The 12,072-nt window shown below is 34.3% G+C and overlaps 2 protein-coding genes across 2 annotated transcripts; both read left to right on the top strand.

Moving 5' to 3' along the window:
• Positions 1-159: 159 nt before the first annotated feature.
• Positions 160-3,842, top strand: Vha68-1 (Vacuolar H[+] ATPase 68kD subunit 1). Its single transcript, XM_014241440.3, has 5 exons — positions 160-242; positions 862-949; positions 1,106-1,803; positions 1,864-2,841; positions 2,924-3,842. Exons 2-5 carry the CDS (start codon positions 874-876, stop codon positions 3,014-3,016), a joined length of 1,845 nt encoding a protein of 614 aa, XP_014096915.1. The 5' UTR covers positions 160-242; positions 862-873; the 3' UTR covers positions 3,017-3,842.
• A 468-nt stretch (positions 3,843-4,310) lies between these two features.
• On the top strand, positions 4,311-11,672 carry Yip1d1 (Yip1 domain-containing 1). The gene is made up of 7 exons (XM_036369349.2): positions 4,311-4,472; positions 4,592-4,695; positions 4,750-4,943; positions 5,000-5,034; positions 8,035-8,145; positions 8,657-8,841; positions 11,286-11,672. Exons 2-7 carry the CDS (start codon positions 4,598-4,600, stop codon positions 11,446-11,448), a joined length of 786 nt encoding a protein of 261 aa, XP_036225242.2. The 5' UTR covers positions 4,311-4,472; positions 4,592-4,597; the 3' UTR covers positions 11,449-11,672.
• The last annotated feature ends 400 nt before the right edge of the window (positions 11,673-12,072 follow it).

Genomic DNA, 12,072 nt, shown 5'->3' with positions numbered 1-12,072 from the left:
TTTAAAAATTTACCTAATATTGATTAAATATTTGTATAAAAATAAATAACGTCTAATTTCGGCGCCTAATATTTGTACTAAAAATGCTGTTTTGGCACACTTCGCCATCGATTTTTCACCCTTCTTTTAGCTAAATTTTCACTATACTCGAAAATATCGCTGCCATTCATATTCAGTTTAGTTCAGTCCAGTCCATCGTGTATTTTAGTCAGCGGAAAACTTTACGTATACATCATACGAAAGTAAGTGGTTTTTGAGTCCACATTTTCCTTATTTCCTATTAGTTTTGTAATAAATAAAACCCAAAAGAAGTAAATTTAATACTTGTTCTACAATTTTGTAATATTTTCGATTGAACAAGTGTATTATTTGCTGGTGAAAAGTAAAATTAAAATTTGGTAATTTCCAACAAGTGCAATGGGTGAAAAATTGCAAGTGCCAAATGGTGAAAAATCGAATTTTCTTTTACCCAATTGCGAAATTGAAGAGAGCAAAAGAGCGAGCTGTAGCAAAGTAATTATTGAGGAAGAGAGTGCGTGAACGATGAATGAGTACGCTGCGTATTCTTTCGCTGAATACATTTGTATACATGTGAGGGGAGAGGAGATAAATAAAATGCTTTGGCCTAATAATAATGCCATTTAAAAAATTTGAATATACAATTAAGAACTAGTATCTTTATTAATTTATGAATACAAACCTTCATTAGTACTTCAAGTGCTCGCCTAATAAAAAACTAACAAAACAAAAATGGCAAGCGATGTAGTTGTTCAAGGGGAAAAATCGATATTCAAATATTACTTAATACCTTAATGATATTTAAGGGTTTTCATGCCAATATTTTGGAATCATATTTTCCAGGATATATAAAATATGTCGACTTTGAAGTGTTATCAAGACGAGGAGCGAGAGTCTCAATATGGTCGCGTCTTCGCCGTTTCCGGTCCCGGTGAGTAATATATTATAAAATTATAACAGTATATGTATACTATGTGAAAGCGAGTATCATTGAAGTTAGAGGACTTTTGCAGTGTTTTATTAAGTTTACAGTTCAACCGTGAAAAGTATTTTGAAGAGAAATAATTGAAAATTTTATTTATTTTAGTTGTTACTGCGGAGCGTATGTCAGGATCGGCTATGTACGAATTGGTACGTGTGGGTTATTATGAATTGGTGGGGGAAATTATTCGACTGGAAGGCGATATGGCCACCATCCAAGTATACGAAGAAACTTCCGGCGTAACTGTTGGTGACCCGGTTTTGAGAACCGGTAAACCCCTATCGGTTGAATTGGGCCCTGGCATTTTGGGAAGTATTTTCGATGGTATACAACGTCCACTTAAGGATATTGGCGAGAGCAGCGGTTCCATTTATATACCAAAAGGTGTAAATATTCCTTCGCTTTCGCGCACCGAAGCTTGGGATTTCAATCCGACAAATGTGCGTGTCGGTTCTCACATTACCGGCGGTGATCTTTACGGAATTGTTCATGAGAATACGCTTGTAAAGCATCGTTTGATTGTTGGACCTCGTTGCAAGGGAACTGTTCGATATATGGCGCCAGCGGGTAATTACACAGTGGAAGATGTGATTCTGGAAACGGAATTCGATGGAGAAATCACCAAACACACTATGTTACAAGTATGGCCAGTGCGTCAGCCTCGTCCTGTCACTGAAAAACTGCCTGCAAACCACCCACTATTTACAGGACAACGTGTTTTGGATTCATTATTCCCTTGCGTGCAAGGTGGTACCACGGCAATACCTGGAGCTTTTGGTTGCGGTAAAACTGTAATTTCACAGGTAAGATTTTCAATTGGAGATTTGTAGTATCATATTATTTATACACTCGGCTATTTGCAGGCACTCTCTAAATACTCGAATTCTGATGTCATTATATACGTTGGTTGTGGTGAGCGTGGCAATGAAATGTCTGAAGTACTTCGTGATTTTCCCGAACTTACTTGTGAAATTGATGGAGTCGTTGAATCGATTATGAAACGTACTGCTTTGGTTGCGAACACCTCCAATATGCCTGTCGCAGCTCGTGAGGCCTCCATTTACACCGGTATCACACTTTCCGAATATTTCCGAGATATGGGCTACAATGTTGCTATGATGGCTGATTCGACTTCACGTTGGGCCGAAGCGCTTCGTGAAATTTCAGGTCGTTTGGCTGAAATGCCTGCCGATTCTGGTTACCCAGCCTATTTGGGTGCTCGTCTTGCTTCTTTCTACGAACGTGCTGGACGCGTCAAATGCTTAGGTAATCCCGAACGCGAAGGTTCCGTCTCCATTGTCGGTGCTGTATCGCCACCTGGTGGTGATTTCTCAGATCCTGTCACATCCGCCACTTTGGGTATCGTACAAGTGTTTTGGGGTTTGGATAAGAAATTGGCTCAACGTAAGCATTTCCCCTCGATCAATTGGTTGATTTCCTACTCGAAGTATATGCGCGCCTTGGATGAATATTACGATAAGAATTTCCCTGAATTTGTACCACTTCGTACAAAAGTTAAAGAAATCTTACAAGAGGAAGAAGATCTCTCTGAAATTGTACAACTGGTGGGTAAGGCATCTCTGGCCGAAACTGATAAAATTACATTGGAAGTGGCAAAATTAGTTAAAGATGACTTTTTACAACAAAACTCATACTCGCCATATGATCGTGTGTGTCCATTTTACAAAACAGTGGGTATGCTAAGAAATATGTTGGCCTTCTATGAGCTCGCTCGCCATGCTGTAGAATCCACTGCCCAATCAGACAACAAAATTACATGGAACGTTATACGTGATGCGATGGGAAATATCCTCTACCAGATGTCTTCAATGAAATTTAAGGTAATTTTGGTTTGATATTTATATTTAAGTCAGTAGATATATTATATATACCACTAATTTTCTAACAATGAATTGATCACAGGATCCAGTTAAGGATGGAGAGGCGAAAATCAAAGCGGACTATGAACAACTTCACGAAGACTTACAGCAAGCTTTTAGAAATCTAGAAGACTAAATCTCTGAAAACTAGGAGGGAAAGTTAAATACAAAAACTATATCCAAAGCCAAGTAATATAAAGTAAAGAATTTCGGTTTAAGCAAACCATCGAAATATTTCAGTTAATCCATTTAGCGTATAACTGACATATTTACAGCTAGTCATTTCAACTAGTCATTACGTGTTATCGTAATATTTGTGGAAATAAACTTAGGATCAGTTTAAACATAAATATACAAAATAGTATTCACCCTTAATTTACCTCTTAATGTCCTATAAGCAAGTGTTAATATATCTTAAACAGTATAATGGGAAGAATGGTGAGAACGGAAACGAATCACCTGTGAAAGACGAACAATAACTAGTGGCTAATAAATAACAAATGTATAAGCAAACGAACCAAAGAAACTTCAACTACAAAAAAAACTATTTACATATATATATGTATATTATGAGAAACTGTTACTACAAATAATACCTAAATTAAACAAACGAATATTTAAAAGTAATTGTTACATTTCGAAGAATTTGGCAAGAATTTAATTTTCCATAATTCTTATTTATATGTGCGTCTAATGGATTTATGTATCTTTAAAATGTTAAGACCAGTTAAATAATATTGAAAATTTAATTTTTTGCGTTGTTTGTTATATGTAAATATTAAGACCTAAAGGGCTAACAAATCGTCTTTAGCGTTTCTAAAAGCAAGCAATTCTATTTGCTTTCCGTTTGACTGTTCTAGGTTATTTATTTATTGTAAAATAAAACAGTTTACATAGAGATTAAAGCGAATGTTTATGCGTATGTATTATCCATGTTAAAAAATAAAAAACAATAACGCTTACCAGTTTTCTTCATTAATTTTAGGAAGGAGTTTAACGAAAGAATACCATAAAGTACACCTTTTTTATTCCGCCTTCCATTTAAAAAAGTTGAACAAAAGCAAAGTTTCCAGATCTATATACATATATGTTTATAGCTGACATAGAGTTACAAATACAACAAGAAATAGGATTTCTATGTTATTGCTGAACAATATATACATTTTTTTAATTTTGCGTTTTATATGTAATACATAATACTCAGTGTATCAAGAATAATATTTAATTTTCAATATTTTTGTTAGACCTAACATAAGTTTACTTAAAATACAATTTTTTTGCTTAGTAGAATATTTCATACAATTATAAATTAAAAGATCTCTAATACAGTTTTATTTTAATAAAAAAGGTACAGAAATGGGCTTATTGTATGACTGTGACTGTGCTTTATTTTAGAACATACACAACACCCTGTGACTCAGCTGTTCGCTAGTCTATTGACGTGTCTGAATTGACATTTACCAATTGAAATCCGGTTTTATATTTTAAAGATAATAATTGTTGAAATATAAATATAGTTATTTATATATACTCAAATACGTTGTGTAAATACAATCAACTAAGATTTATTTTATTCACTAATAATTCATAAAGTAAGTAAATACTCCAATAGAATTCGAATCAATGTTTTAGACATGCTTGACGCACTGATTTTTGCTTTTATTCTTTCATGCGATAAAAAACAATATTTGATAATTTCTTGTAATTAAAGCGAAAAATGTCATATACCAGTGGCACGGGTGCTCCCAATGATTACTATGCTAGCGCAGGTGATCAGGCGTATAATTTCGAAGTTCCAGAATTTGGTCAAGAATTGTATGTACATACATATATATTAAATATAATTTTCAAGCAACAACTTGCTTTTAGAAATTTTCAAACCTTTGACAATACCGAAGCCTCTGTACCACCCAATTACGATGCTAGTTATGGAGGTGCGAATCAAGGTCTTGGCGGTTTCTATGATCCTAATGCATACGTGAATCAATCTTACGACCAAGATTCTGGTTTCAAGCCTGGTGGTACGGGAAATGAGTTTGATGATGAGCCACCCTTGTTGGAAGGTAGTATGTGAAATATTTTGAATAACACAGTTTTTGATTAAAATTTGTATTTACAGAATTAGGAATAAATCCGCATCATATTTTTCTTAAAGTAAGTAATTCATCGTCAAATAAGTTTAAGAATAATTTGTTTTTCTACCAAAGCCCAATATTAAAATTCAAAGCCCAAGGAAGTAAAATTGTTCATTCATCTTGATTGAGCGAATATTAAATACGTTTTTATAAAAGTATTCTCATTTACGATAAATAAAAATATATAAAGTTGCTTCCAATTTTGAAAACTTGAAATTACATCATAACAAATTAAATGAACGATTTACTAGTATAACATTTTCCACAACTCCCAAATCGCATTTTGATCCGAATCGAAAACCGAACTGTATTTTGCAAAATATGGTATATTAATGAAATCACTTGCCATCTGGGCTGTTATTAACTTAATCGTATTATTCGTACAAAAACTGTCAACTCGGTAGCATTCCTGAAAATTATTTAGAGAATGTTTTTTGAATGTACAACAAAAAAGAAATGCTTCTATTTTGAGCTTTTGTAATAACAAATCGAATATTATTAATTTTTATGAATTTTCAACTTTAAAAATTATTATCTCTAACTATGCGAAGAAATATTTTTTTTTACAATTGAAATGAAACTTATTAAAATTGAAATTAAAATATTTTTCTATAATTAGTGAATTATTCATACATGCCTTTTATTTGAACTATTTGTTATACCCTACCGGGGATTAAAAAAAATTGCAGGATTTTTGAAAATAGTTGGCAATAAAGGCGCAATTTGGTGGTAACTACAGCCTTATGCCGACAAGCAAGTAATTGCATTCCTTAAATAGTTTTAATATAATATTAAATTTATTGCCTATTTGTATTGGCCTTGGAATAACATTCAGACTTTATTTTATGTAAATAAATTGAAACACGAATCAAATCAACTTCGTTAATAGAACGAAAACTTAATAAATATTTACCAAATTTTTCTAATGAACAAAAAATTTTTGAAATTCATTTCGCTATATTCAACTACAATACAATAGGCGTCAAATTAACGCAGTACTCACATTTATTTTACAACTAAATGAATAATATTTTTGAACTTAAAAAAGTATAACAAGTACTATATTGGCAATTCACAATTTTAACTCGCATATTTATTATTGTAGTATGCATATGTATGTGTGGCTATTGAAAATTTTTAGAAACAATAGTCAATAGTCATACATTCATATATTGGGCGCACGGTGTAAAATATTAAATTCGAATAAAAATTATATTGCATCTAACTATGCAAAGCAAACTACCTCGAGGGTAAAAATCTACGCCGAGCATAGATTAAATGCATAAAAATCCCAGGTTTCCAAGCCAAATATTAATAACTTATGTAAATAAAAAGCGCTGCAGCAAATAACAACAATAGTATGTACGAATTTGTCTGCATGTAAGTGTGCTGCATAATTGAAAATTTACTTCGTTAGTTGTACATTCATATTTGCTTTTGTCTGATCACTCTGATAAACTACCAACTAAAAGTTGCCATAGAAAAAAGCTAGTAAAACAAACCAGCATGAATAAAAACTAATACTTTTTTTATTGCTGTTATGCCTTTAAGTCTTTTTTGATGCCGCAACATAAATATCTATCTATGTATATGAATTCATATGTATTTGCACATTTATGTGCTACTGTTGCGGTGGCTGTTCACTGCCCCGCGCTCTTTCACTTGCCAACCGAGCAAACTACAATTTCCAATACACGTTGTTGACAGCTGTTGCCCGCACATAGCCGCCCGGCCAACATAGCCAGTGTCACAACTAATAATCCCAGTGTCATGTGTGAGCTGATTTCGGTGCACACTCTTTACATACACACACACACACACACACACACATACACACACTCAGCTACGGCTTGTGGCCGTCAGCAACACCATTTATCATCAATTTCCATTTTTCAAAGTTTGACTAAAAATTTTACAAATAAATTCACGCCACACATAACACTGTAACAATGGCAACAGTAAAATGCAGAGTGGGCCACCATCTCCAACAGCGTGGCGGCGCGCCCTTTGTACTGTGCAACGTGTTGTTTGGGCCAGCCCTTTGTGGCTACGCTTGTACTGTGCGTAATACTTTTCCGACATCAAGCATCGCGTTCTGTTGCTAAAGTTTTCGTGCTGTTGCACATTGCAACCATTTTATTTCGTTTACAACTTTTGTAACTCTCATTTTTGATGCACGGATGTAAAGTGTGGGAGATGCTGCATGCACTGTATTGTAGTAAAACGCCAAAGGGGCAGCGCGGTAGGCACCAATAGTTGGACGTATGCAGCGACGCGTGTAAATTCTTTGCTAAAGCATGCAAGTGGAAAAATTCAAGCTAGGGTAAATCGAATTGTCATTGTATTGCTATTAATTTTTTTGGTCTTGTAGAGCAAAACCAAAATATTTAAAAAAATAGAAATTTTTTTTTTGGCAAATTGTGAACCTTTGGCGTGTTGGCGTGAAAAATACATGTGCGAACTGTTTCACATTGGAGTGTTAAATTTACGTCGACTGCGCTACTGAAATGCAATATATGTGTAGTTTTTTCGGCTTAATTCAAAAAACGATAATTTGTAATTGCCACGTAAGACCGTTATATTGCTGATTCTGTTGTCAACATAAAATTTGCGGTTTTCAAAACTCTCTGGAAAACTGTGCTTACTAACACACACTTAAGCTCCAAAAGATTTTGAACACTGTCGCTAAAAATCTCGTAAAGCATTGCGCATTCAGAAAAAGTGTTTAAATTAGAAAAAATATCAAAACATTTCGGTTTTTACTGTTTTTGTATATACATACATATATTTATATTAGTAGAATTTTAAAAGTGCCATTTATGAAATATGCAAATATTAATGTTTCTAATTGTTTGCACTGAATTCTGCTTGCAATTTCCTACATTTACAATAAAAATTTTATGTTTGCTAAGTCTACCACTACATACATGAAAATTTGAAATAGAAATAAAAATAATTGAAGTTTTACTGCCCGAAAATTGTCTCACAATAACTGTAAATCGTTGCTTACTGCTTTTAGACACTGTCAGTGCTAAATCCATTGCGTGCCACCGAACAAACTATTCTGCAGGATACCGATATGGCCGGACCACTGGTATTCTGCTTAGCCTTGGGTGGTTTTCTCCTATTGGTAAGTACTTTTTTCGCATTTTCGTAAATTATATAACAACAAAAATATATTACTTGCTACTTACACAATTTAAACTCATTTAAATAAAAAAATAATAATACATACATATATGTATGCACCTACATATATTCGAAAGTAATATAAACTTAACAATATTACAATTGTAAATATTTAAATATTTGCTTGAAATTTTTAATTGAAAAACTTTTCAATATTCTTATTTCCGCTGATAACGTTGTGCTCCTCTCTTCAACTATGCATGAACCACAACAACAAAACCTCAACAATAATGATGATACTATCTGCACTACACCTGCAACAATCAACCGCATAACGAACTATTCGCCATCACCACTCTACCACGCCGCTGGCCACTCACCAATCGGTCACCATAACGCGAACCCGACCAACAAAACCAAACTGCCGCCTTCAAAACGAATGCACCGCTGTCCATCACTGCATTATGTGCGCGATTCTGGCGCTGTTTATATTGTTGATGCGATCCTTCCAGAGCGGCAAAGTAACATTCTCATACATTTATGGCATCGGTGTGATGGGCTGCATCGCCTTTTATTGTCTGCTGTCGCTGATGGCAACACAGGCGCAAGTAACCTTCGGCGCTGTGGTCTCTGTGCTCGGCTATTGTTTGCTACCCATGGTGGTGTTGTCCGGCATTAACGTTTTAATCACCATACAGTGAGTATACACACACATTCATACAAATACTATGTAAATAAATACATACATACACATGCATAAAATGTGCATTCGCGTCGGTAGGAGTCATACTTGGTGTTTCTTCTGCACGCTTCTTTGGTTTAATACAATGCAATAGTTTTTATAGCTTTCATCGGTCCACTTTACCATTGTGCTGTAATTGTTATTATTGGCATTTTTTGTATACATATTCATTTGTTTTCCATTGATTGCTGATGGTCAGTGAAACAATGCAAAAAATAATATATGGCATATATCACAAATATTGTATAAAATGCGCGCAACAGCGCAAACAGCAAATGCAATGCTTCTTCATCAACTTCCGTGGTTAATTGAAAAATTTCAGCGCATAAAATGCATACAAATGCATGTAGTTATGTATCATATACATATGTACATACATATATAGTGGTGTTGTTGTGCACCGCTGGCCACCGCACAAAGCCTGCTGCCAATTTGTGTGTGTGTCGTGCTGTTAATGTAATATAAACAGTTAAAAGCACGTGACTCATTTTTTAACTTTTAAAGTTGCTGTGGATTTACTCAAAATTCGTGGCAAATCGAAATTAGTCTATACTAGCAAAATTCTCAACATACATACGGATGTATACGCCATTAAAAAAACGCTACAAATTCTCGTCTGTGCGCGCTCTCAACAGAAAGTAAATAAAAACAGTTAGCTGCACATCTCTGTGTATACATATGTAAGTATGAATGTACCAGCTTATTGACTGCATTCAGTTAAAAATGCATTTTTGCATTTTTCCTTTAGCAATTTCTCCAATCAATTTCCATGTATGTAAATGTACGATTGGGCGCCAGTTGGTCTCAGTGCTTTTAAATTTCAACAGACGCGTTTAATTGATACAACATATGCGGCCAACTATGAGCAGTTCGGTATATTCGCTTTTTCTATTTTTTTTATTTTTCAATTTTTTTTTTTTTTGATTTTACTTTTTTCTATTTGCACATTTTTCGTGCGCTTTTTGCCGCTTTCGGCTTCAAACGTACTTTTAGGCATGCTGGCCAACTGTATATATATATACTTCCTTTGTTAGTTGCTGTTGTTGTTGTTGTTGCCGGTCAGAATGTGCCTCGGGTGTAAAGTCAATAAAATATTGTACACCCAGGAGAACTGGCGCGCTATGCGCTGCGTAATTTAGCTGTACACACGCAGCCGTTCACCCGCCGATCAGCACAGCCTCGTATAAACATTCAGCTGGTATCGGTTGCCCTGCACACCAGTGCTCTTTGAGATTTCTGCACACTAGCTTTATAGTTTTTATTGCTTCAGTTTTGTGTTTTTTTTTTTTTTTGTTTTGCAATTTTGTATTTTTTTTTGTTGCAAATTTTGCGCTTTTGCAATTTTATTAACTTCAGAAGCTGTTCAACGCAAAGCCAATCTCCAACACTGATTCGTGCAACCAATAGCAACATCAACACCATATCCATCGGTCCCATTGGCTTTGCAATGTTCTTTTCAACGATTTTGACTGCTGCACAGCTATGTGGTCTATTCTGGCTAGCATTTACACATTTGACTGTTTGTACTTGTTGTTGTTGCTGTTGCTAATGGTCATTCCTCGCTATATCCATTGTATTCAGCACTGAACGCTCATAATTTTGTTGTTCATGCGAATTAAAAAGTCTGCACCATTTTTTTACACACACAATTTCACGGAGGGTCACTTGTTTCCTTTTCAATTACAGTTTACTTCGACTTTGTGCGTTAATTTAGTGTGAAACGTTTTCATTATTCACGAGCATTGGACGTTTAGTCGGAGCATTGTTGAAAATATTAAAGTTGTCGGCAAATGTTGAAATTATTAAGCGCGTGCGAATTAGTTTCGCGTCGGCCGATTAAAGTAAATAAAAAAATAAAAAATAAAAAATAAAAAAGTTGCTCGTAAAATCCGAAATAACCTTTTATTATCAAATATTTTTCTCTCTCAAATTCGTGTTAAATAGCTACGTAAAGTAGTTGTCTGACGACGCAACTAGGCCTAAATGAGGCCCATTATGATACCACCGTGACCAAAGTCCCCTCACTCTATTGCCTCCTCTCTGAACCAACCCGTGCTTCTGATGACGTTCATCAGTAAAAATAGTTTTATGTGCGCAACTTCCGAGAGGTCGTCCAAGAACCCTCGACCGATAGTTACGACTCTTTTCCTATATAGCGCCTTACATTCGCATAGAAGATGTTTTGCAGTCTGCTCTTCTTCTACCTCCTGACAGCTTCTACAATAGTCATTGTAAGGTGCACCTAACCCGCTGGCATATCTATCAACTAGAAGTCATGTTATATTATTTGAAATTTAATTTGATTTAATAATTATATATTATATATTATAAAGTATTTTAAATTTTAAACCTTCTCATAGATATTTTTTTATCTGAAAATCTTTTCTGTTTTATCTTAGGGGTACATTGGGACTGATTGTTGCTGGTGTGGCGATACTCTGGTGCGCTATCTCCGCTTCGAAACTATTCGTTACGGCGTACTCCATGGACCATCAACAAGTGCTGATTGCGTATCCGTGCGCTCTCCTGTATGGCGTCTTTGCTTTGATTACGATTTTTTGAAGTACACACAATTAACAAATCTAACATAATACTAATAATAGTGGCCTAATAACCTCAATATAAGAAACTATATTAATAATATTAATGGCATTAGCAAAAATTGGCGAGCTAATAAGTAGGAAATGCTGAACGAAACAACATTTTGGAAATTGTTAAGCGAGAAAAACTACATATATTATTACTGAATTCATATTTTATAATAAAAGGAAATTGAAAAAATTAAATTACAGCACACTACATATACATATACATATGCAGCTATGTAAAACTAATATGGAAGTTGTCTAAAGTTTCACAGGTATGTTTAATATTTATTATTATATTTTACGCTGATTTATTTAATTTTTGTTATTGTAATTGTTAAAAAGTGTTCTTTAAGAACTCAAAGCTGGCTTACTGATCAATGCTGTACCCAACTGTACTTCGAGATTTCTTCAAGCAATTTGTTTTGCTAATATGCTCAGTCTTATAAGCCATTTGAGTGATGAATGCTGTTGCTGAAAATGAAATGCATTCATATTCTGTAATAATTCTCAGTACGCTCAATTATTTAGAAACTTTTTTGCAGCTCAAGTTTAAATTTTTTCCATTTCATTTAAATTTGCTGCTTTGTCGTTTATTGAG

The sequence above is a fragment of the Bactrocera oleae genome, chromosome 3 (genome assembly GCF_042242935.1).
Source record: "Bactrocera oleae isolate idBacOlea1 chromosome 3, idBacOlea1, whole genome shotgun sequence".
NCBI classification, from domain to species: domain Eukaryota; kingdom Metazoa; phylum Arthropoda; class Insecta; order Diptera; family Tephritidae; genus Bactrocera; species Bactrocera oleae.
The sequence above is the reverse complement of the archived record's forward strand: the minus strand, read 5'-3'. Positions and strand labels throughout refer to the sequence as shown.